General features: G+C 47.9%; 1 protein-coding gene across 4 annotated transcripts in view; it reads left to right on the top strand.

The window, feature by feature from the left end:
• dph1 (diphthamide biosynthesis 1) overlaps positions 1–26,519 on the top strand; it is a 583,177-nt gene that overhangs the window by 197,781 nt on the left and 358,877 nt on the right. For 3 of the 4 annotated variants that reach the window (XM_085964755.1, XM_085964754.1, XM_085964757.1), the window contains one exon: positions 10,041–10,162. The exons of the other annotated variant lie outside the window; for it this stretch is intronic. In XM_085964755.1, the coding sequence (XP_085820881.1) occupies positions 10,041–10,162 (122 nt within the window). The remainder of the gene's footprint in view (positions 1–10,040; positions 10,163–26,519) is intronic. 4 annotated transcript variants of the gene reach the window in all.

Below are 26,519 nucleotides of genomic sequence, written 5' to 3'. Positions count from 1 at the left end.
CCTGCTCCCCTCAGGTGTACCTCACCGTCACCTGCTCCCCTCAGGTGTACCTCACCATCACCTGCTCCCCTCAGGTGTACCTCACCGTCACCTGCTCCCCTCAGGTGTACCTCACCATCACCTGCTCCCCTCAGGTGTACCTCACCATCACCTGCTCCCCTCAGGGGTACCTCACCGTCACCTGCTCCCCTCGGGTGTACCTCACCCTCACCTGCTCTCCTCAGGTGTACCTCACCATCACCTGCTCCCCTCGGGTGTACCTCACCCTCACCTGCTCTCCTCAGGTGTACCTCACCATCACCTGCTCCCCTCGGGTGTACCTCACCCTCACCTGCTCTCCTCAGGTGTACCTCACCATCACCTGCTCCCCTCAGGTGTACCTCACCATCACCTGCTCCCCTCAGGTGTACCTCACCATCACCTGCTCCCCTCGGGTGTACCTCACCCTCACCTGCTCTCCTCAGGTGTACCTCACCATCACCTGCTCCCCTCAGGTGTACCTCACCATCACCTGCTCCCCTCAGGTGTACCTCACCGTCACCTGCTCCCCTCGGGTGTACCTCACCGTCACCTGCTCCCCTCGGGTGTACCTCACCGTCACCTGCTCCCCTCAGGTGTACCTCAGCGTTGCCTGCTCCCCTCAGGTGTACCTCACCATCACCTGCTCCCCTCAGGTGTACCTCACTCTCACCTGCTCCCCTCAGGTGTACCTCACCGTCACCTGCTCCCCTCAGGTGTGCCTCACCGTCACCTGCTCCCCTCAGGTGTACCTCACCGTCACCTGCTCCCCTCAGCTGTACCTCACCCTCACCTGCTCCCCTCAGGTGTACCTCACCGTCACCTGCTCCCCTCAGGTGTACCTCACCGTCACCTGCTCCCCTCAGGTGTACCTCACCGTCACCTGCTCCTCTCAGGTGTACCTCACCGTCACCTGCTCCCCTCGGGTGTACCTCACCGCCACCTGCTCCCCTCAGGTGTACCTCACCGTCACCTGCTCTCCTCAGGTGTACCTCACCGCCACCTGCTCCCCTCAGGTGTACCTCACCGCCACCTGCTCCCCTCAGGTGTACCTCACCGTCACCTGCTCCCCTCAGGTGTACCTCACCGTCACCTGCTCCCCTCAGGTGTACCTCACCGTCTCCTGCTCCCCTCGGGTGTACCTCACCGTCACCTGCTCCCTCGGGAGTACCTCACCGTCACCTGCTCCCCTCGGGTGTACCTCACCGTCACCTGCTCCCCTCGGGTGTACCTCACCGTCACCTGCTCCCCTCGGGTGTACCTCACCGTCACCTGCTCCCCTCGGGTGTACCTCACCGTCACCTGCTCCCCTCGGGTGTACCTCACCGTCACCTGCTCCCCTCGGGTGTACCTCACCGTCACCTGCTCCCCTCGGGTGTACCTCACCGTCACCTGCTCCCCTCGGGTGTACCTCACCGTCACCTGCTCCACTCGGGTGTACCTCACCGTCACCTGCTCCCCTCGGGTGTACCTCACCGTCACCTGCTCCCCTCGGGTGTACCTCACCGTCACCTGCTCCCCTCGGGTGTACCTCACCGTCACCTGCTCTCCTCGGGTGTACCTCACCGTCACCTGCTCCCCTCGGGTGTACCTCATCTTCACCTGCTCCCTTCAGGTGTACCTCACCGTCACCTGCTCCCTTCAGGTGTACCTCACCGTCACCTGCTCCCCTCGGGTGTACCTCACCGTCACCTGCTCCCCTCGGGTGTACCTCACCGTCACCTGCTCCCCTCGGGTGTACCTCACCGTCACCTGCTCCCCTCGGGTGTACCTCACCGTCACCTGCTCCCCTCGGGTGTACCTCACCGTCACCTGCTCCCCTCGGGTGTACCTCACCGTCACCTGCTCCCCTCGGGTGTACCTCACCGTCACCTGCTCCCCTCGGGTGTACCTCACCGTCACCTGCTCCCCTCGGGTGTACCTCACCGTCACCTGCTCCCCTCGGGTGTACCTCACCGTCACCTGCTCTCCTCGGGTGTACCTCACCGTCACCTGCTCTCCTCCGGTGTACCTCACCGTCACCTGCTCCCCTCGGGTGTACCTCACCGTCACCTGCTCTCCTCCGGTGTACCTCACCATCACCGACTCTCCTGAGGAACAGGACTCCTTCTGTCCCAATGTTCCCTCTTCATTTACCTTGCTGAGGAGTGTTTCCGAGCGTCCAGGGCAGGCAACCTGGCCCTCTGTGACTTTTTGCTCTTTCCCGCTGGTGCTGATGTCATTCCCGGCAGCTTGAGGCAGGAGCCAGTTTCAGGGGCTTCAAATGAGGCCCGAGAGGTAAAATATCACTCGGCGGGTAGATGGATCGCCGCCCGCTTTGGCACTCCCCCCCCCATCACCCCCCTCCAAGTTAAAGTTGACCCTCAAGTGGCTGTGTGCCAATCTTCCCCTCCCCACCGACATAATATCCGCACTGCCAGCCTGATTCGCTGATTGGAGAGCTCCTGCCCCTCCACAGCCAGAACAAATTGACCACCGGCGGCTGGCTACATTTGGCGGTGGCACCTTGCGCCGTTCTGTCCTTGCCTCCTTCGTAGCCCAGCCCGAACTTCTGCTGGAATGTTCTGTGTTCACGCAGCCCCAGCTGACCCCCGCTGCCACTGGCAGCTAACAAACTGGTGCAGAGTTTGACGGCGCTGTGAGGAGATTCTTGCAAACCAGCACAAACATTCAGCGAGGGATAAACCAGTGTTGATTACTTTGCATCTGTGTAAGTCACAGGCTGAATCCCCGAGATTCTTCCAATATAATATGCCTGCTCCCAGCAACCAAAGGAGCAGAATAATCCAGAGCCTGTGTCTCTGTCCCTATGTGTGTGTGTGTGTGTGTGTGTGTGTGTGTGTGTGTGTGTGTGTGTGTGTGTGCCTGTCTGCTTCTGCAAGTGTATGTGTCTTCACATCTATGTACATGCCTTTCTGTGTCTGTCTCCATCTCTACGTATGTCAGTGTGTTTCTGTTCCCATATGTCTTTGTGTGTGTGTGTGCGCGCGTCTGTGTTTCTCTAAGTGTCTGTATCTGACTGCCTCTGTGTGTGTGTGTGTGTGTGTGTCTGTCTGCCTTTGTGTGTGTGTGTGTGTGTCTGACTGCCTGTGTGTGTGTCTCTGAGTGTGTGTGTCTGTGTGTCTGTCTGCCTTTGTGTGTGTCTGTGTGTCTGTGTGTCTGACTGCGTGTGTGTGTGTGTGTGTGTGTGTCTCTGAGTGTGTGTGTCTGACTGCCTGTGTGTCTGACTGCCTGTGTGTGTGTGTCTCTGAGTGTGTGTGCCTGTGTGTCTGGGCTATTTGTGTGTGTCACTGTCTCTATGTCATTGACTGATTTTCAGAATGTAGATTTTTTTTTTTAAATCTCACCCTTCCTGTGTTTATGCATCTTGGTTCAGTCCAACTAAGCTGATTAAAATCACTGTGATTTTGTTATTCAGTAATACACGGTGTGAATTTTAAATAGTTTCAGATCACACAGATTATAGCAGAATTTATACATGATGGCGATCTGACTGATAGAGACTGAGATGGCGGAAAATGTTTGTTGGGAGGGAGTGTGGAGGCTTTGGGTAAACCAGTGATGGTGCTGAATGCAGAATTAAAAATCAAGGCCTCAGCTACCTCCCATGGAATGGGTTTGGGCCTCCCTTAGATGTTAGTTTTATTCATTCTCAGGATATGGGCATCGCTCACGAGACCGGAATTACTGCCCAGCGGAGATGGTGGTGGTGGGCCGCCTTCTTGATACAACTGGGTGGCTTGCTCGGCCACTTCAAAGGGCAGTTAAGAATAAACCATGTTGGTGTCGGACTGGAGTCACGTATGTACCGTATACTCCGCCATCAAGTGTCTCGTGTTTACTCAAAGTGTATCGTTGCAAATCATAGAAGGAAGGCGGTTGACTGACAGTTGACGCAACTCTCTCTATCGCCGCCCTCTGTCGACGTGCTCTATTGACGCTGACTGACCTGTTGTGTGTTTCCAACATTTTCTGTTTCTCTTTTAGATTCCCAACATTTGCTGTTTTATTATTTTTTAATTTGAGAGTATTTTGAGCCGTGTAATGCTGGGGTGAAGTACAGGTGGGCACAGGTCATGGGAATGGTGATGGTAGCAGTTTGAGGCAATAAATCAGGAGCATCATACCAGGAATGTATTGATTTAATTGTGACTTTTCCTAAATCACGTGAATACAGGTCTTTGAATACCCCCAGTGACAACACTGCACTTATTGCACAGACAGCCCCTGCGATTACGCTGCAGACAGTAGATTGTGGTAATCTTTCCTTTTGGCTGCCCTAATGTGACTGCGGAACCCGGCTTTTTGTACCTGTAGGTGAATCAAATTAAAACCTCTGAGTCGGATTCCTGGAATTCTTCAGCACTCTCATTATCAATGTGTAGCCACACTCCTTTATTAACAAGAGTCAAGAACCGTCAACAAGTATTATGACCTGCTCTCAGCAGGCTACTAACCACAATCTATAATTAACTTCTTTCACTGTCACAGTAACATTGAATGGGGGAGAGGGGTGCTGTTTCGAGGCTTCACTCTTTACTCAGTCCTTCCCTCGCTTGCTGTGTAGGATGTTGCTTCCCAAAGCCTCAGTGTCTGTCTTTGCGATTCTGTTCATCTTCCTTTGTCTATCAGCCGCTGTCTCTTTCTGCTTGTGTTTCTCTTACCTTTTGCTGTCTCTCTTATTCTTTCCTTCTATTCTTTCCTCCTTTCTGTCTCACTCTGTAGATCTGTCTCTGTCTGTAGATCTGTCTGTTTTCTCCCTATTCTCTTTCTGTAGCTCTTTTTTTGTATTTATCTCTCTTTTTCTCTTTGTTTGTCCCTATATCTCTGTCTGCCCTTTCCCTCTCTTCCCCTTCCCTTCTCCCTCTCTTCCTCTTTTTCCTCTCCCTCCCCTCTTCCTCTCTCCCCTCCCTCCTCTCTTTCTCTTTCTCCCTACCTCTCTCGCCTTTCTCAGCCCATATCTCTCTCCCCTCTCCGTCTCTCTCTCCCTATCTTCTTTCTGTCTTTATCTCATTCCCCCCTCACTTTCGCCATCCCTCACTTTCCCCGCTCTCTTTCTCCCTCTCTGTCTCTGTCTGTCTCCTTTCTCTCTCACACTTTCTCTGTCTTTATCTCATTCTGTTTCTCTCTTTGTCTATCTCTCCGAGTTGCCGTCTCTTTCCATCGCTGTCTCTCTTTATGTCTCCCTCTCTCTTTTTCTCTGTCTCTCTTTTTCTCTGTCTCTCTTTCTCTGTCTCATTGTCTCTCTCTCTCTCTGTCTCTCTCCTCGCTCTGTCTTTCTTTCTCATTGTCTCCCCTTCTGTCTCCCTGCCTATATCTCTGTCTCTCTGGTCCTGTCGGTGCTTTTCTGTTCCAATCTTGCATTGCTTTGAGGCACTTGTGAAACAGAAATGTTAGCATTTAGTATGCCTGCTTCACTTCGGCATTAATGGAGTGGAAAGCCCCTTCAGGCGGTTGGATAATTGCAGTCTAGCTGCCATTCCAGGCACATGCCTGGAACATAACCTGACAAACACACTCTTGTTTGCACTGTGCATATTTAGCTGGGAAAACGCCGAGTTTTGGTAAATACATTGAACTCAAGGTCAAACTAGTTTGTTTTAGGAATTGTGACAGGGCTCAGTAATCACTGCTTAGCCGGGATGAACGAGACTGCTGCTCAATTAAACATGATAAAATGATGTTGAAATGCAGGATCTCGGGCCTGACGGCCATCCCAGATGTGCGTGCATACTAGATGTACCAAAGTGTCCCAGCATGGATCGGGGTGTGATGGGCAAAGACTCCCAATGTGTGAAAGTCTTCCAGTTGTGAGCTTTTGCCTCATGCTGCAGTGTTGAGTGGCTGCCACTAGGGGCCCACAGTGAGCTCGGACTCGGGAGCGCAACCGCTCCAGCGGCAGAAAGCTGCTATTACACCGTTTCAATCTACCGTACGGGTCCCACGACTCATAGGAACAGGAGGAGGCCATTCAGCCCCTCGAGCCAGCTCTGCCTTTCAGTGAGATCATGGCTGATCTGTATCTTAACTCCATCTACCCGCCTTGGTTCCGTAACCCTTAATACCCTTACTTAACAAAAATAGGGGCTGTGGGGCTGGAGGCCTTTGAGCTGCTGATTTTGGGCATGACCAGCGCTGAAAGCCACAACAACAACTACTTGCATTTATACAGTGCTTTTAACGTAGCAAAATGTCCCAGGTACAGAAAATAATCAAAAAGGCTAATGGGATGCTGGCGGTTATATCTAGAGGACTAGAATACAAGGGGGTAGAAGTTATGCTGCAGCTGTACAAAACCCTGGTTAGACCACACCTGGAGCACTGGGAGCAGTTCTGGGCACCACACCTTAGGAAGGGTATACTGGCCTTGGAGGGAATGATACCTGGACTGCAAGGGTTAAGTTACAAGGAGAGATTACACGAATTAGGGTTGTATTCCCTAGAATTTAGAAGGTTAAGGGGTGATCTGATCGAAGTTTTCAAGCTATTAAGGGGAACAGATAGGGTAGATAGAGAGAAACGCTGGTTGGGGAATCTAGGACATTGGAAAAGCCGGTCCTGGACTGCGCGGGACCGAGAGACAGCTGCATGGTCACGCAGCTTGGAGGGAATGTTGGTCCCAAGGTGCTTCACAGGAGAGTTATTGGACAAAATCTGGCACCGAGCCACATGAGATATTAAGGCACATGACTAAAAGCTTGGTCAAAGAGCTAGGTTTTAAGGAGCATCTTAAAGGAGGAAAGAGAGGTAGCGAGGCGGAGAGGTTTAGGAAGGGAATTCCAGAGCTTAGGGCCTTGGCAGCTGAAGGCACGGCCGCCAATGCTGGAGCGATTAAAATCAGGGCTGCTCAAGAGGCCAGAATTGGAGGAGCGCAGAGATCCTGGAGGGCTGGAGGAGATTACAGAGATAGGGAGGGGCGAGACTATGGAGGGATTTGAAAACAAGGATGAGAATTTTAAAATCCTAGAACTGAGGCAACATCTGATTTTGTCCAGAATGTTTTTCTAAATTCACCTCAGTTTTGGAAGTAGTCAGAGGGGAGAGGCAGGCGATGAGCAGGAAGTAAAGACTTTAAGTGGGTGGCAGGGCGGGGGACACCGAAAACACGGTCAAAAAAGTAGGCCTTTAGCAGGCTTCACCCCTCACTCCACGGGGCCTAAGTTTGAACCTAGCCCATTCTCCCCTCTCAGTGGAAAATTGGCACATGCCACACCGGTGCAGTAGGGGACGCTCCTCTGAGGTTGTGACTGAGGCACGTTGAAGAGGAGGTGCCGAGGGAGTTTCACTCTGCATTGGGCTGCCGTACACAAACTTGACAATGCTCAATGCTGAGCGGGGATGCCCACGGTATAGGACATGCTCCTTTCCCTGGCACTAACGTCCCTCAGCAAATTTCCCTTTTAAAAGCGTAGGGAATCAATGCAAGTTTCAGAAAGACAGGTCTAACTATTTTTTATTTGCATTAAGGGCAAAGTCCAGCTGTTAATTAGCCCGATTTCCATATGTAAATCACACTCAGCATATTTGGTGTGACCTTATTAGCATAATAAAGATCGTATCCTCCAAACTGTGTAAATATAGACACTTTTTTTTCCTCTCCATTTATTCTAATAGGAATGTGAAGCGGTTCAGGGTGACCCTGCCTTGCTGCCTCTATCCTCTTAGTGTCAAGAACGAGCGATTGGCACTGTCACACTAGGGTCCCCTTGCGGACCCTCCGGGGTTGAGGGGGTCTCTATCGTAGACTATTGCGGTTCGAATGTAAAGGATAGCTTCGCGGGGGTGGTTATCGCGAGTTTCCAGCAACCGTGGATCTGCCTCCCAGCTTCAGTCAGAATGTTCCGGAAAGGAGGGGAGGGGGTTGGAAGAAATCTGTCACAGTTGGCAGGTTGTGACTTTGAGGCTGAAGTTGAGCCTTGGGAGTCATAAATGTCACGTGATCCTTTCGATTCGGTTCCAGCCTGTAAATCGCTCTCGAGTGCTCATTATTTCCCCAACCCATATCCTATCCCATAATACATCCCATCTCTTTGCTGACCTCCACTGCACCTCCCTCGCCCAAACCCCATTGCCTTCAAAATTCTCGTCCTTGTGTACAAATCCCCACATGGCCTCGCTACTCCTGTGTCTGCAGTCTTCGCCCACCCTACACCCCTAGGTTGCACCCTGCACTCTCCCTGGAATATAGAAGGTTAAGGGGTGATTTGATTGAGGTTTTTAGGATTTTGAAAGGGATTGGTAAAGTGGATAGAGAGAAACTTTTTCCGCAGGTGGGGGAGTCTATGACAAGGGGACACGACTGGTTTGGCTCTAATTTTACATTCAGGCGAGAAGTTAGGAAACATTTCTTCACACAGAGGGTGGTAGAAGTGTGGAACCCTCTCCCACAAAAAGCAGTAGATTCTGGGGCCTCAGTTAATCATTTTAAATCTGAGATTGATAGATTTTTGCTAGCCAAGGGTACTAGAGGACATGGAGCCAAGGTGGGTGGATAGAGTTAAGATTCAGATCAGCCCTGATCTCATTGAATGGCGGAACAGGCTCAAGGGGTTGAATGGCCTACTCCTATTCCTATGTTCTTAAGAGTCTGGTGGAGTGTATTTCCTCCTCCTCCCCCCCCCCCTTTCTGCTCCTACATTTGCAGTCTTTCCCAACCCTACACCCCCAGGTTGCACCCTGCACTCTCCTGGCTCTGGTGCACTGTGTACCCCTCCCTCCACCTTACTCCTGCACCATTGACATCTGAGCCTGCAGTCATCACTCCCCTGTACTTTGGAATTCTCTCCCGAATCCCCTCCACCTCACTACCTCCATCCCCACCTTCAAAAGGTTCTTCGATGCCAATCTCTTTGAGCCAAGCCTTGCTTATCCCCTCTAATCTTAGAATTGGAGCCAGGCCGTTCAGGGGTGATGTCAGGAAGCACTTCTTTACACAAAGGGTAGTCGAAATCTGGAAAACTCTCCCCCCAAAAAGCTTGTGGATGCTGGGGGTTCAATTAAAATTTTCAAGAATAAGGTCGATAGATATTTGTTAGGTAAGGGTACCAAGGGATATGGATCAAAGGTGGGAAAATGGGGTTGATGTACAGATCTGCCTGATGTAATTGAATGGTGGAACCAGCTCGAGGGGCTGAATGGCCTCCTCCTGTTCCTATGTTCCTAACCCCTTGCTCGATGTCCTGTCCCTCCCCTGAAGCTCCATGATATGCTTCTCTAAGTTGAAGGTGCAGCTGTAAGAAAATATGAATCTGACAAACCAAATATGGTTGCAGTGTAATCAATTTATTGTGTTCGACCAAGTCTTTGACGGGTGCAATGTCGCTGAACAGTAGACATACAGAGAAATAAACGATATTACCCCATTTTTACCCTGGGAAGAGACATAACCTTTGTCGATCTTTTCAATCCTGACTCTCTATACAAATTGTTAAGGAAAGCTCAAGATCTTTATAGGACTCTAGTCACGCAACACTGTCCTTGCTGATTCATTATGGCATGACAAGTGTTATTGTGAACAAGACTCTCAGAAATGAGATACTTCCTACAAAACACCAGATGCCAACTTGTTCACCATCCTGGACTATTATCCCCCTTCCTATCTCAAGACTGTCTTGGCTATCGCGTTTCACAATGTGGCCACAAAAAGTAGTCAACAGGCACGAATCACACATCCTGCAACCCACGTCCTGCACCTCAGCAGACGCTAAACAGCACAGTCAGCTAAATTGTACCCGGACACATTAAATTCGAAAGCATCCTGGGAATGAACAACTTTATCCAATTCATTATTTCTAGCTACAGTACAAATCTACAAGTAAAAATCAAAAAAACTTTAATCAAATGAGATTAAACCCAATCCTAATCCAACGTATATAAGAATAGGTTATCTTGTGCAGCACTGGTTCTTGTTGATAGTGTGACATCTGAGATTTAGGCGGTTCCTTTCAGTAAGTATTGTTGAAACTTTGTGCGGATGTTCAGAGAAGTGTGAACACGATCTATAACTTGGGCTTGTTTTCCAGGTTCACGGGAGCTGACACACTGATAATGGGCGATGTCACATATGGAGCATGCTGTGTGGATGATTTCACAGCCAGGGCCCTTGGAGCTGACCTCATGGTGCATTATGGCCACAGCTGTCTCGGTCTGTATACCTTCCTTCTAGATGCACGGTTCCAATTCTTGTCCCAATAGGGAGCATTGTCCCAGACATAAATGAGCACCGCAGGGTATAGAGTGTCTTATAGACACTGATAACAACATTATGATTTAGTTAGGACTTTGTTGCTTGTTTTAGCTTCTTTTAGTTTGATAGTACCAGACCTCCCAACAGTAGGTTTCTCACTAGTACAGTTCCTCCCTCTCTACGTCTCTCTTCCTTTAGAAACCTCATTAAAACCAATCTCTTCAGCCAATCTTTTGGTGATCCTTCCTAATCGCTCCTTCGTGGTTCAGTATCCATTCCCCAGAAAGCTTCTGTGAAGCATGTTGGGTCAAGATGTTTCCACTTGTGTGGGTGTCCAAACCTAGGGGCCATAAGTATAAGATAGTCACCAATAAATCCAATCGGGAATTCGGGAAAAACTTCTTTACCCAGAGAGTGGTGAGAATGTGGAACTCGCTACCACAGGGCGTAGTTGAGACGAATAGATTGATGCCTTTAAGGGGAAGCTAGATCCATTCACGAGGGAGAAAGGAATAGAAGTATATGCAGCTAGGGTTAGATGAAGTAGGGAGGGAGGAGACTTGTGTGGAGAATGGACCATTTGGGCCGAGTGGCCTATTTCTGTGCTGTAAATTCTGTGTAATTCTATATGTTTCTTTCCTATATTAGTGGTGTCCTAAAAGGGGTAACTTGTGATGGTTCTTGTTTGGTGATCTTGAGGCAACTCAGTGTCACTCTTATTGGTCCATCAAAAAAAGGCCCAGACATAAATGCTCTTGCCCCTGAGTCAGAAGGTCATGGATTCAAGCCCCCACTCCAGGGACTTGAGCACATAATCTAGGGTGACACTTGAAGGCACCACTGAGGGAGTGCTGCCTTGCCAGAGGTGACATCTTTCAGGTGAGGCCCTGTCTGGCTGCTCAAATCAAATCAAATCAAATCAAATCAACTTTTATTGTCATTGTTAGTGCACAAGTGCAGTACAACGAAATGTAGGCTTGCGGCTCCTGCGAGTTTACATTTAGATTAAGACATTTAAACATTCAACATATATTTGGTTTGTAATACATTAACATAAACATAACCATAACCATAATAAAGTGCATTGGCAGATGTGCAGGCTTAAGAGTTTATTTGTGGAGTTCAGTAGGATGACAGCCCTGGGAAAGAAGCTGTTCCTAAATCTGGTCGTACGGGTGCGAATGCATCTATAGCGTCTCCAAATGGACATAGAAGATCCCATGGCACTATTTCGAAGACATTTCGCACTACACATCAGCCATGATCTTATTGAATGGCGGAGCAGGCTCGAGGGGCCGATTGGCCTACTCCTGCTCCTATTTCTTATGTTCTTATGTTCTTATAAGAGTTCTCCTGGTGCCCTGGCCAATATTTATCCCTCAATTGATGCCACCAAAAGCAGATGATCTGTTCATTTATCTCATTGCTGTCTGTGGGACCTAGCTTGTGCGCTATTTGGCTGATGTCTGTGCCTATTTTACTGCACTTCAAAAAATGGCTTTGGGGCATCCAGTGAAAGGTGCTATAATAAATATATATATGCAGGCTCTTTAATTCCCAGTAGGCACACTGCTGTCTTGGTTCCAATTGATATCCCAATGGGGAGTGGTGTGCTGCACAGAAATGCCTCGGGATGTCAGTATGTGCGATACGTTTTTCCCAGGAAATGTTCGATTTGGTCAAGAATTCAATCACCTAGACTGAAACAGCCAATTTACAGAGTTTTGCCTCCAAGCCCATTTAATAATTTATTTAGCAAATTAAACGGAATACATGTCACACAAGCGTGCAGCCTTTCCCCGGTGGAAGTGGCTCGGATATGGTTTGGGCCAGTGATGGACCTGCACTCACTTGCTCTGGCACAAGGCAGAGTTGAGGAGTAGGGTGGTGCCGGAGTGGAATGTGTACAGTGCAGGGTTTCAGCCCACACTCCCTCAACCTGGGGCCGATAGAAATTATACAAGTGACTGAAAAAACATGCAGTTTTGTTCATCCTGTAATATTACATTGAATAAGTCATCGCTTTCTCTGTCTCTAATGGGGCTAGCAGTCACTGGCAGTAAAGAAAGAAGGCTAGTGAATCCCTGTATCCTCTCCATCACCAAGACCGCCTATTTCCACCTCTGTAATATAGCCCATCTCTGCCTCTGCCTCAGCCCATCTGCTGCTGAAACCCTCATCCATGCTTTTGTTGCCACCAGACTTGACTATTCCAACGCACTCCTGGGCGGCCTCCCACCTTGCACCCTCCGTAAACTTGAGCTCACCCAAACCCCCGTTGCCTGTATCCTGACTCGTGCACAGTTCCGTTCACCCGTCACCCCTGTGCTTGCTGACCTACATTGGCTCCCGGTCCAACAATGCCTTGCATTTAAAATACTCATCCATGTGTTCAAATCCCTCCATGGCCTTGCCCCTCCCTATCTCTGTAACTTCCTCCAGCCCTACAACTCTCCGAGATTTCTGTGTTCCTGCAATTCTGGCCCCTTGTGCATTCCCAGTTTCCATCGCTGCACAATTGGCGGCCGTGCCTTCAGCCGTCTAGGCCCTAAGCTATGGCATTCCCTCCCTAAACCGCTCCACCTCTCTCTCCTCCTTTATGACGCTCCTTAAAATAATCTCTTTGATCAAGCTTTTGGTCACCTATCGTAATACCTCCTTACGTGGCTCGGTGTCAGATTGTGTCTGATAACGCTCCTGTGAAGAGCCTTGGGATGTTTTACTATGTTAAAGGCGCTATATAATTGCGAGTTGTTGATGTGTAGAAAACTAGAGGCTCCTTTCTTCCCCTCGTATTGAAAAGTAACTCCAATATTGCGATTGGCCGGATAACATTTTGGCGAGAGCTCAGAAGTGCTGAGCTGCAGGTCCTGATGGGAGTCATCTCATTCTTGTTGGATCTGGCTTTGCAGGGCGAGGTCCCTCAACCAATCCCGGAAGAGATGCTACCATCCTTTGGCCCACCATTTACTCATTCTTCCCCCTTCCACTCCGCCCCCCCACCCCACCAAAAAAATCAGTAGGCAAGCCCACCACCGGCGTACCGTGGCTGCAGTGTGTACCATCTACAAGATGCACTGCAGCAACTCGCCAAGGCTTCTTTGGCAGCATCTCCCAAACCCACGACCTCTTCCACCTTGAAGGACAAGGGCAGCAGGTGCATGGGAACACCATCACCTCCAAGTTTCCCTCCCAAGTCACACACCATCCTGACTTGGAAATATATCGGCCGTTCCTTCATTGTCGCTGGGTCAAAATCCTGGAACTCCCACCCTAACAGCACTGTGGGAGTACCTTCACCACACGGTTCAAGAAGGTGGCTCACCACCACCTTCTTAAAGGCAATTAGGAGGATGAGCAATAAATGCCGGCCTTGCCAGCGGTGCCCACATCCCTTGAATGAATAAATAAAATGCTATACTATTTAACCTTGTACAGACAACAGCAGTGAACGGGTCCTGTTCCTTGAGAGAGCTTCCTCTCCACGCTGAATGTGGTGCTGACTAGCCTGCCAGTCTAAAGCGATGCCTCTTGTTAGTGGACGCTGAAACTGAATCAGGCAGTGATGGAGCTGCCAGACTGCCCCTGTGCTGCTCTCTGAGAAGAGGAATGTTGTGCAGGCGATGGATGACCTGTGAGGTGAGATTAGATTCATTGCTTGAGAAAGCAGTAGCTTCAGCTGTAGGATGCTGAACTTGGTCACCGGAAATCATGATATCATGTCCACGGCTGCTAAAATTCGACTGGCGTCATTAGCTGTTTCACCAGTCTCGAGTTGGGCTACTGGTTATTTGGGGAAATTGGAAGAGCATGAACAGATTGATTGCAAGTTAATTCTCGGACTATAGTAGAGTAACAGACAAAAAAGGAGAACGTGGTGCCCAATAAATTAATTAAATTAATTCTTCAATTGTGCTTTTATGGACTGAATGCACTTCCAAAAAAACTCAAGACTGTAGTCACCAGAGAAGAACGGGTTAAGGTGGGAATCTAATCGGTGTTTGTGAAGGAGGATAGTGAACTGGTTGTTGAATCAGTAACAATGGTCCATAGATTCAGGATATATTAACCAGAGGGGAGATGAGAACAATTTCTTCTACACAGTGCGTGTTGTGATCTGGAACGCGCTGCCTGAAAGGGCAGTGGAAGCAGATTCAATAATAACTTTCAAAAGAGAATTGAAAAGTTAAAATTTGGCAGTGCAATGGGGAAGAATGGGGCCAACATTCCTGCTAAGCTGCGCAGCCGCACTGCTGAATGGAGGTCCCGCGCAGCCCGGGACCGGCTTTTCAAATCGGAGATTTTGCGCATGACCCCATAAAAAATTAGGGGGAGCATTGAGTGGGACTAATTGGATAGCTCTATCCAAGAGCCAGCAAAGACACGATGGGCCAAATGACGACCTCCTGTGCTGTAAGAATCTATAATTACTAGAAGCACAAAAGAGGGAGGTAGAAGGAATTTTTTCATTTAAAAACATTATTAGAATATGGATTGTGTAAACTTAAGAGCAGCAGCAAAGGACTGAAGGGAGTGGTACGGCAGTGTAGCAGTTATGTAACTGGACTAGTATCCAGAGAACGTGAGTTCAAATCCCACTGTGGTAATTTGAGAATTTGAATTCAGTTTGTTTTTAAATCTGAACTAAAAAACTGGTATCAGTAAAAGTGACCATAGAGCTGTTGGATTATCATAAAAACCCAACTAGTTCGCAAATGTCCTTTAGGGGAAGGTAGCCTGCTGTCCTTACCCGGTCTAGCCTAAATGTGTCTCCATCTTCTCAGGGCATCTAGCGATGGGAATCTAATGCCGACCCTGCCAGTGACGCCCACCTCCCGAGAGTGAATACGAAAAAGGCTAGGGGAAAATTTTTTTACACAGAGGGTTGTCGGAACGTGCAACGATCTACCAGAAACTGCTGGAAGCAAAATCTATAAAAGCTTTTAAGAAAAAAAAGTTAAAAGGTTACGGGAAAAGGGCAGGAGATTGAGACTAAATGGATAGCTCTTTCAGAGAGGCAGCATGGATATGATGGGCCTTCTGTGCTGTCTGACTCTACGTGTCTATTGAAGACAATTTAATCACAAGATTTAACGAAGAATTAGATAAACACTTAAGGAGAAAAATGTTAATGGTTACAGGGAAAGGGCAGCGAAGAGTAGGATTAGAGTAGGCAGTTCCAGTGGGGGAGATGGCACGACAGGACCTAATGGTGTCTCTGTGCACCTTTCATGAAGAGCCATATTTTAGATATCTACACCAAGGTAAGGGCATCAAGGGATATGGAACAAAGTTGAGTAAGTGGAGTTGAGGTGCAGACCAGCCATCAGCGGAACAGGCTTGAGGGGCTGAATGGTCTACTCGTCTTCCTATGTTCCTACACAGACAGCAGACAGTTGTCCATGGAATACTGTGTGAGAGTACGAGTGCGAGTGTGTGTAAGAGCGGGCAAGTGCGAGTGTGAGCGAGCGTATGTGAGTGTGAGCATGAGTGTGTGTGCGTGTGTCTTCTCAATAACAGGGGATCTCATAAAGGCCTCAATTACCCGGACAGCTATCTTCAGTGTTGAGTGGAATATGATCTCTAGAAAATAAATTTCATGTGGTTACAATTGCAGGAATTATTGGGTGAAAAATTCTACGATGACTTTGGAAGTGCAGTACTGTATTAGCTGGCTGGCTCTGTGAGTATTAGACATATGGGCGAGTTAACCTCTGAAACAAATTAGCTTTTCACTAGCTTGATTAGCCACAGCATGAGAACTGTCAGAAAAATGTAATCTTTGTATCGGTGAAGTCGTGTAAAGAGCCTTGACAATCCAGTGTATTTTTTATATGTCTGCATCTTCAGGTTTTCCGAGCACACCCCGCCGCTCATGAATTTACATCTACTTCACTGACAAGTAGCTGCTGCTTTGATGGTACACGAAAAAACAAATCAAAAATGAAGGGGAATTAGTGTAGGTTTCAGACAGTAGACCGACTAATGATAAAAAAAACTGCATCTGGATTAAAAACCGAACGTTCTGGAAATAACCAGCAAAGGTCCGTCTGCACCTGAAAAGAGCAGAGACAAGTAACAGTTCTGGTGGTAGGGGCCTACACCAGAAATGTTGCCCTTTTCCGAGGCCCCGTCTGCTCTCTCAGGTGAACGTAAAAGATCCCACGGCACTATTACGAAGAAGAGCTGGGGAGTTATGATTGGTGTCCTGGCCCTAAATTTATCCCTCAATCAACATCGCTAAAAACAGATTATCAGCTCATTATCTCGTTGCTGTTTGTGGGATCCTGCTGTGCGCAAATTGGCTGCCGCGTTTTCCCTGCCTTGCAACAGTGACCACACTTCAAAAAGCACTTGATTCTAGTTCTTTCTTTCTGCTCTCTTCAGACGCTAACAAACCTGCTGTGCCGTTCCAGAATATTCTACCGTTTATTTTGTAGTTGGGAACTGATCTCTGCTCCCCGTGACGAGGTGCGTCGGCCTCTTATGGGACGAATCGAAGAGCGGAGCACGGAAGAGCCCGCAAGATCGAAACTCCCAGCCTCCCAAATAAGGAGAGCGGTAAGGATCAGACGGGGGAGCCGAAGGGGAGTGAAATCATGGAATAAAATCAGAAAAATTTTGGAAACACTCAGCGTGTCAGGCAGCATCTGTGGAGAGAGAGAAACAGAGTTAACGTTTCAGGTCGATGACCTTTCATCAATGGAATAATGGAGCCTGTACTGTAGCAGGTCCTTCAGCTAACCCACGTGGAAGAGCTAACCATTCATGAAAGCCGTCAATTTTTTTTAACGATCCTTTTTTTAAGACCAGGAGTAATTCTGTTCTCTATCGCTGTTTGATTAACATTAAAGCAGAGGACTCGGTGCCGCATTTCCTGCCCCCTTTGTCCCCCGCCCCCGCTCACATCCCTTCTCTAACCCCAGCTTTAAAAAAATATATATTAAGAAAGTGATAGAATAGAAAGGAATACATAAAAGAACAACTGAAATCAAACATTGTAAGAAAGTTGTAAGTGAGGACCACCTAACTTGTTTCACTTTGATTTATTCCCCCTCATTTCTTACTTTTCTGTCACTCTTGTTTATGTCTTCTCTTTCTCTTTCTACCTCTGTGCATCTCTATGTTCTCTATACTACCCGTACTACTAAATCCCCGTCCAGTCAGCTCAGCAATGACATTGGGGCCGACTCACTCTGGACACTTGTCTATCCAGCTCTTCCTTGGTCTTCCTCAGCTGCTTGTTCTTGTTGGCCTATGCTAGCTCCCGATCTGACAACACCTCAATTTTAAAATCCTCATCCTTGTCTTCAAATCTCTCCATGGTCTCGCCCCCTCCCTATCTCTGTAATCTCCTCCAGCCCTACAACCCTCCGAGATCTCTGCACTCCTCCAATTCTGGCCTCTTGTGCACCCCCGATTTTAATCGTTCCACCATTGGCGGCCGTGCCTTCAGCTGCCCAGGCCCTAAGTTTTGTCATTCCCTCCCTAAACCTCTCCGCCTCTCTACCGCTCTCTCCTCCTTTAAGATGCTCATTGAAACCTACCTCTTCGACCAAGCTTTTGGTCACCTGCCCTGATATCGCCTTCTCTGGCAAAAATGTTTTTATTGATGACTCTCTTGTGAAGCACCTTGGGACGTTTTGCTACGTTAAAGGCGCTATATAAATGCAAGTTGTTGTTCTACCTCAGTGTGCAGGGCCACAAAAGGCATTCTCACCGTTTCCAATCTTAAAACGTGCCCAAACCATCACTGTAGTCTTTCTTGGACCTCCTGTATAAGCCTTCTTTCTTGTCCAAGCCATGTTCTTATTGTACCATTCTTGATTCATTGCCTCCTGGAAAGACCCTAGTATTCCTCTCAACCGACTCATCTCTGCCGTTGGTACCTTGTGCCCATCCACTTTTCTTATGTTCCAGCAGTCGGATCTGTATAATAATATGGGGAGGAAATGTTAATATGTAATGCAGATGTTCTACTTTCCACTTGCACCTTGTCAGTTGGCCTCTGATTTAGAAGTCGCTGTAAGGAAATTTTGTTTGATAATGTCCTTTGAAGCGCTTTGGGGCGTCTTACTATGCTAAAGGTGCTATATAAATGCAAGTTGTTGTTGCTGGAAGTGACCGCTGGTTCTCCAGAGGACCGAATGGTTGTTGGGATCCGAGAGCCAGCCTGGCTCGGTTGTTGGTAGGTAGCACTGTCCGCTCTGGGCTTGCCCTGGGTTGGGAGTTCAAGCCCCAAGGCATTGCGTCAAAAACTCTTATATTTTACCAAAGTATCTTTAACCTTCTATATCTTGCTCCGTCTTCCAAAAGCAGCAGAAGCATGTCCAATCCTTTTGTTGGTGTCTCCTTCACAACCCCCATTCTCTGCCACTAACCCACCAAGGAACATAGGAGCAGGAGTAGGCCATTTAGCCCCTTGAGCCTGTTCTGCTATTCAATGAGATCACGGCTGATGTATAAACTCCTCCACCTGTCTGACAGCACTCCTCCGACTATAATTGGAGAGTCTAAGACTAGAGGGCATAACCTAAAAGTTACGCAAAGGGTGGTTAGAAGTTCCGCAAACTGCAGTTGATGCTGGGTCATTTGTTAATTTTAATACTGAGCTTGATACATTTTTGTCAACCAAAGGTATGAAAGGATATGGGGCAAAGGTGGGTAATCTGGAGTTAGGTCACAGATCAGCCATGATCTCATTGAATAGTGAAATGGACGTTGTTTCAAGCTCCACTCCTGAGACTTATCTAGACTGACGCTCCATTGCAGTACTGAGGGAGTGCTGCACTGTCGGAGGTGCCGTTTTTCGGATGAGATGTTAAATCGAGGCCCCGTCTGCCCTCTCAGGTGGACGTAAAAGATCCCATGGCACTATTTTGTAGAAGAGCAGGGGAATTATCCTTGGGCCAATATTTATCCCTCAATCAGCATCACTAAAACAGATTATCTGGTCATTATCACGTTGCTGTTTGTGGGAGCTTGCTGTGCGCAAATTAGCTGCAGCGTTTCCAACATTACAACAGTGACTACACTTCAAAAGTATTTAATTGGCAGTAAAGCGCTTTGAGACATCCTGAGGTTGTGAAAGGCGCTATATAAAAAGTAATTCTTTCTTTTAACAGGCTCGAGGAGCTAAATGTCCTCCTCCTGTTCTTACGTTGCTATAATCTGCACATCTTCCTGATGCTTCCCAAATGACATGACCTTTGTCTTTATGTTAATGTGTAACACATTTTCTACTTTCCACTTACACCTTGTCAGTTAGTCTCCGCTAATCTGATTTAGATGTTGCTATAAGGTTAATGTCATTGGCAAATCTGAGATTGCTTAAAATCTTGGCACATAAAAAGAATCCTCCAATATTATCGAATTTACAGCACAGAAACAGGCCATTTGGCCCAACAGGTCTATGCCGGTGTTTATGCTCCACACGTGTCTCCTCTCCCTCTGTTTACTTCATCTCACCCTATCAACGTATCCTTTTATTCCTTTCTCCCTCTTGTACTTCATTGACTGTAAAGCGCTTTATTTTTACTTATCTAGCTTCCCCTTAAATGTATCTTTTAGTGCGAGGTTCATTACTGCTTCCAGTACTAGATTAAATAAATCTGGCGATGGTGTGCATCCTTGTCTCACCCCAACTGTTGATCTAAACCAACATGTTGGTTTCCTATCCATTCTAACAGCGCACAGGGATTTGTTATAGACGTTTTCTATCAGTCTTAACAAGTTTCTCAGGAATACCAAACATCCTCAAGACATGCCATATCCCATCTCGTCATACACTGTCAAAGGCCTGCTTCAACTCTTATGAAGTTGTTGTAACAATGGATGTTGTGTTCTGCAAATTTCTTTGAAATCTGTGGTAGCACAAAAACAGTTGATCTATTGTTCTTTGTCCTGGTCTAAATCCAGCTTGTTGCTCATGCTGTACTGCCTCTACGTCTTTTCATTCTCCTCTCCAGTGTCCTTGTAAATACTTTACCAGAGATACCCGATAAACTGATGCCTCTGCGGTTGCTCTTGTTTCCTTTATTTGTGAAGGTTGGTGTTATTGTCGCCTCTCCCCAGTCTTTGGGTACTTGCTCCTCTTCATTAGTTTTGTTAAACAGCTCTTGCATCACTTTCACAGTATGTTCCTCACCCTGTTGCAACAACTCTGCCGTTATATAATCGATACCAGGAGCCTTGTTCTTTTTTCCAAGCTATCAATAGAAATCTTCACTTTGTCTTTCAAGAAATCCAGCATCAACTCAACAAGAACGTGCATTTATGTAGCATCTTTAATGTAGTAAAACGTCCCAAGGTGCGTCACAGTAGCTTCATGAAACAAAATTTGACACCGAACGACATAAGAAAATATTAGGACAGATAACCAAAAGCTTGGTCAAAGAGTTAGGTTTTAAGGAACATCTTAAAGGAGGAAAGAGAGGCAGAGAGGTTTAGGGAGAGAATTCCAGAGCTTAGGGCCTAGGCAACTGACAGCTCGGACGCCAGTGGTGGAGTGACGAAAATCGGGGATGCTCAAGAGGCTAGAATTGGAGGAGTGCAGATATCTCGGAGGGTTGTGAACTTGTGGGGCTCCACTTGTTCAGGGCGGTTTCTCCAGAGCTGATTCATCCACCATGCTCTGTACAGATCTTCAAAACCTGTTTGTCCTCAATTACCTGAACATTTTGGTCTTTCACCGTAGCCATTTTAAATTTATAAACTTTTAAGCATTCTTCGTTTTTCACTCAACTCCAGCACCGCTTCCCTTATCCATTCATGTTTCTTTGTGTTATTTTGAGACCTAAAACTTGTTCTGTCGTTCTTCATATTCCATTTTTGATGGTGTTCCGTGTCTCTTCCCTGTCCATTTCTTCAGTTATTGCAGGTACAGTGTTTCTTGCTACAACATCTTTGTTCTGTACGCTCCTAGCATATTCTTTGTTCTTGCTCCTCTTGGTTAGGTACACACTGTGTCTCTCACTTTGTGCCTGTGTGCACTTGTCACTTTCTGTGCATGTGTGTGCACAGCTGTTAACTGTCTATGTGCATCTTTCTTTCTGTGTGTGTCTGTTCTCGCACAGATTGTCTATCTGCTCTGTGTGTGTGTGCTGCTCTCTCTTTCATAGATTGTGTGAGCCTGCTCTCGCACAGATTATAAATCTGCTCTTTGTGTGTGCCTGCTCTCGTTTCATACAATGTGTGTCTTCTCTTTTTCACCAATTGTAAATCTGCTTCCTCTCACTCACTCTGTTTCTCTGTTTCTCTCTTCCTGTGTGCATTTCTCTCTCGCTCTCTCCCGTCACTCTCTGTCTCCCTCTTCCTGGCTGCAGAAGAGAGTAAAAAGATTGGAAGGAGCATAAATCAAAAAAAAATGAATGGCACCACCTTTCTTTATAAATTGTTTGCGAAATTATAATCCACTTCAGAAAGGTAGCTTGCTTTGGACTGAACATTTTTTTCCTCTTATAGTTAGTCAAGACAGTTTTGCTGTACTGATGAGATATATTGGGCAGCATTTGTTTAAAAGCTGTGATTTAAAATTTATGGCAGAAGATTGACAGCATGAATGAAGAGGCTTGCTCTGTCCCTTTGAAGAGGAATGGAGAGTCACGAGTCTGTTCCTGCTCTTGGAATCGTTTCAGAACAGTCAGAGCTTTCACTTCCAGCCTTTTATCAGGAGTCTCAGGAAATATTTTAAAAGTTAATAAATAGTGGCCCTGCTCTGATGTGCACTGCGAGCGGTTGCTATGGAGCAGAGTGTTGGAGGAGCCGAGGGAGATGTGCGGGCAGCAGTGATGTGGCAGATAAAAAGATTTCCAAGTGTGAAACCGGTGTGTGCGCTCCGCGGGAAACCAGGCCACTGCTTTGTAAATGTTCTCTTTGCTTTTGTGAAACATCATCATCTTTGAGAAACACGTTGCTTTTCGATTCTTGCCCCCTTGCTAATCTGCGGTTGCCCAGTTAACGTGCGGTATTTTCTGGTTGCCTGGGTAACTCGTGGTGTTGTCTGTAACCTCCTCCAGCCCTACAACCCTCTGCGCTCCTCCAATTATGGCCTCTTGCGCATCCCCGATTTTCATCGCTCCCCCATTGGCGGCCATGCCTTCAGCTAGCTAGGCCCTAATCTCTAGAATTTGCTCCCTACACCTCTCCACCTCTCTACCTCTCTCTCCTCCTTTAAGTTTCTCCTTAAAACCTATCTCCTTGACCAAGCTTTTGGCGCGTCACAGGTGTGTTATAAGACAAAAAATCTGACACCGAGCCATATAGAGAAATTAGGGCAGATGACCATAAGCTTGGTCACAAAGGTAGGTTTTAAGGAGCGTCTTAAAGGAGGAAAGAGAGGCGGAGAGGTTTAGGCAGGGAATTCCAGAGCTTAGGGCCTAGGCAACAGAAGGCACAGCCACTAAAGGTTGAGCGATTACAGTCAGGGATGCTCAAGAGGGCTGAATTAGAGGAACGTAGATATCTTGGGGGGGGTGGGGGGGGGTTGAGGCTGAAGGAGGTTACAGAGATGGGGAGGGGCGAGGCCATGGAGGGATTTGAAAACAAGGATGAGAATTTTGAAATCGAGACGTTGCTTAACCCGGAGCCAATGTTTTGGATGACCTCAAGTTTACGTAGGGTAGGACGTGGGAGGCCAGCCAGGACACACACACATACTACATACATATATAAATATATATATACAGACATACACACACAAAAATAGCTGGGATCTTTCACCCATCAGAAGGGGGAGAGGGAGGGCGAGCTTGTGCAGAGGCTGCTGTCCAAGGGAAGGACAGATTGTTGGAATGCAAGGCGCCCTGTGTCACTTGTGTGTATTTCACAGCATCTGCTTCAATAGAGCGGGCCTAGAGTTGGCTGCTGGTGATATTAGTGGGCGTACTTTGACACTAAACACAATTACGTGCAGGTGAGCCTTAAGACAGCGGACGGAGAAAACTCATATAAATAAATTAGGCATTCATTTGCTAAGAGGCTTTCAAATTTCAATATCATCTCTCAGCTTTTGTTGCTTGCCTCCTATGTACTCCTACCTGAGCTGGGGGAAGGTGAGAGGGGCTGGCGAATAAATATTTCAACGGGTTAAGGTAGTAAAGCAAACTCTTGTCTGAATCAATCATGGGCCCTTCCTGGAAAGCACAAAGGTTTACAGTGATCGTAAATAGGCTGGAATTTTTCTGGTAGATGATAATTAACCTTTGCTGCCTAGCGGTTGATGTTGCTGACGGGGACAGTGGAAGCATCCTGTTGGAAATCAAACGCATGCTTTTATTCAGCATTACATAAGAAAATGGCGCTGCTGTGTTATTGCTTGTTGCAAACTTCCCAAATGGAAAATACTAATTTTTAAATAACACTCCGAAGACGGGGTCACAACCTAGCTGGGTGGGAGGATTTTGTGAATGTGTTTGGAGACGGGAGGCCTTGACTTGATGTGTTGGGGACTGCGAGGAGGAGTGAGTTGTATTTATGGGGCGGGGGGGCAGTTGGTGGTAGGATGCTTAGTCTTCCTACAGATTCTGCGTGTGGGGGCAGGAGGAGTCATAGGAACAGCAGGAGGCCATTCAGACCCTCGAGCCTGTTCCGCCATTCAATTAGATCATGTCTGATCTGCTTTTCAACTCCATTTACTCGCCTTTGTTCCATATCCCTTGATACGCTTACCTAACAAAAATCTATCAATCTCAGTTAATTGCCCCAGCATCCACAGCCTTTTATGGGAGCGAGTTCCAGATTTCCACTACTCTTTGGGTGAAAGATCCCAGCTGTTTTATTGTGTGTGTGTATATGTCTAATATATGTGTCTATATTTTATGTGTATATCATGTATATATACATAATATGTATCATATATGTATATTCATGATATATATTATGTGTATAATTGCATTATAGTGTGTCAGCCATGGCTCAGTTGGTAGCACTCTTGCCTCTGAGTCAGAAGGTTGTCGGTTCAAGTCCCACACCAGAGGTTTAAGTACAAAAATTCAGGCTGACACTCTCGTGCAGTACTGATGGAGCGCTGCACTGTTGGAGGTGCCGACTTTCGGATGAGATGTTAAACCGAGGCCCCGTCTGCTCTCGGGTGGATGTAAAAGAACCCGTGGCACTATTTTGAAGAAGAGCAGGGGAGTTCTCCCCGTTGTCCTGACCGATATTTATCGCTCAATCAACATAACAAAAACAGATTATCTGGTCATGTATCACATTGCTGTTTGTGGGAGCTTGCTGTGCGAAAATTGGCTGCCGCGTTTCTTACATTACAACAGTGACTACACTTCAAAAGTACTGTACTTCATTGGCTGTAAAGTGCTTTGGGGCGACCTGAGGTTGTGAAAGGCGCTATAGAAATGCAAGTCTTCAAAGTCTTGCTATATTATATGTACATACTTTACATGCATATATTGTGTGTGCGTGTGTGTTCAGGGTGGTTAATCAACGCCCAGGCTTGAAGGGTGTAGGGAGATGCGTTCTCTCTTGGGTTGTGTGTGCATCTAGTTGAACGCTATGACGTTAAGGTAACTGACAGGGTCAACTATGCCTGGGAAAGTATGCCACAGGTCACAATTCCTCAGAGACAGAAGAGATTTACTGACCATCTGCCGCTCCCTTCTATTATATCATTGAGACGGAGGTGAGGGACTCCTTGTCGTGCGATGGTGGTGTAGTGGGGATGCCTTTCAACAGGTGGTCTGTAGCAGTTCCATCTCGCTCCACCAGCTGCTTTGTGACAAAAAGAGAAGCGGGTTATCCCAGGCTGCCCACGTGTCATTTATATGTACTATATGCAGCACTCCTTCAGTACTGCCCGTCCGACAGTGCAGCACTCCTTCAGTACTGCCCCTCCGACAGTGCAGCACTCCCTGAGCACTGCCCCACCGACAGTGCAACATTCCTTCAGCACTGCCCCTCCAGCAGCACAGCACTCCCTCAGTACTGCCCCTCCGACAGCACAGCACTCCTTCAGTACTGCCCGTCCGACAGTGCAGCACTCCTTCAGTACTACCCGTCCGACAGTGCAACATTCCTTCAGCACTGCCCCTCCAGCAGCGCAGCACTCCCTCAGTACTGCCCCTCCGACAGCGCAGCACTCCCTCAGTACTGCCCCTCCGACAGCGCAGCACTCCTTCAGTACTGCCCGTCCGACAGTGCAGCACTCCTTCAGTACTGCCCGTCCGACAGTGCAGCACTCCTTCAGTACTGCCCCTCCGACAGTGCAGCACTCCTTCAGTACTGCCCCTCCGACAGTGCAACATTCCTTCAGCACTGCCCCTCCGGCAGCGCAGCACTCCCTCAGTACTGCCCCTCCGACAGCGCAGCACTCCCTCAGTACTGCCCCTCCGACAGCGCAGCACTCCCTCAGTACTGCCCCTCCGACAGTGCAGCACTCCTTCAGTACTGCCCCTCCGACAGCGCAGCGCTCCCTCAGTACTGCCCCTCCGACAGTGCAGCGCTCCCTCAGTACTGCCCCTCCAACAGTGCAGCACTCCCTCAGTACTGCCCCTCCGACAGTGCAGCACTCCCTCAGCACTGCCCCTCCGACAGCGCAGTACTCCCTCAGTACTGCCCCTCCGACAGCGCAGCACTCCCTCAGTCCTGTACTGGGTCCTGTACTGGGAGTGTCAGCCTAGAATTCTGTGCTGAAGTCTCTGGAATGCGACTTGAACCCACAACCTTCTGACTCAGAGGCGAGGATGTTACCAACTGAGTCACCAGCTGACACACTAAAGCGGAAAAGGACCTGAACATAGGTTTCGCTATACTTATATTTCATTGTACACGGATTTCACTGTACATAATTACTTGCATTTATATAGCACCTTTAACATAGTAAAATGTCCCAAGGCGCTTCACAGGACGTAATTAGACAAAATTTGACGCCAAGCCACATGACATGTTAGGACAGGTGTCCAAAAGCTTGGTCAAAGAGGTAGTTTTTAAGGAATGTCTTAAAGGAAGGAAGAGAGGCGGAGAGGTTTAGGGAGGATTTTCCAGAGTTTAGGGCCTACGCAGCTGAAGGCACGGCTGCCAATGATGGAGCGATGGAATTCGGAGGGTTGTAGGGCTTGAGGAGGTTACAGAGATAGGGAGGGGCGAGGCCATGGAGGGATTTGAAAACGAGGATGAGAATATTAAATTTGAAGCGTTGCCAGACTGGGAGCCAATGTAGGTCAGCGAGCTCAGGCGTGACGGGTGAACGGGACTTGGTGCGAGTTAGGACACGGGTCAGCGAGCTCAGGGGTGACGGGTGAACGGGACTTGGTGCGAGTTAGGACACGGGTCAGCGAGCACAGGGGTGACGGGTGAACGG

The sequence above is a fragment of the Somniosus microcephalus genome, chromosome 22, assembly GCF_052327205.1.
Source record: "Somniosus microcephalus isolate GS21.2 chromosome 22, FLI_Smic_1.0, whole genome shotgun sequence".
NCBI lineage: Eukaryota > Metazoa > Chordata > Chondrichthyes > Squaliformes > Somniosidae > Somniosus > Somniosus microcephalus.
This window is presented reverse-complemented; position numbering and strand designations above follow the sequence as displayed.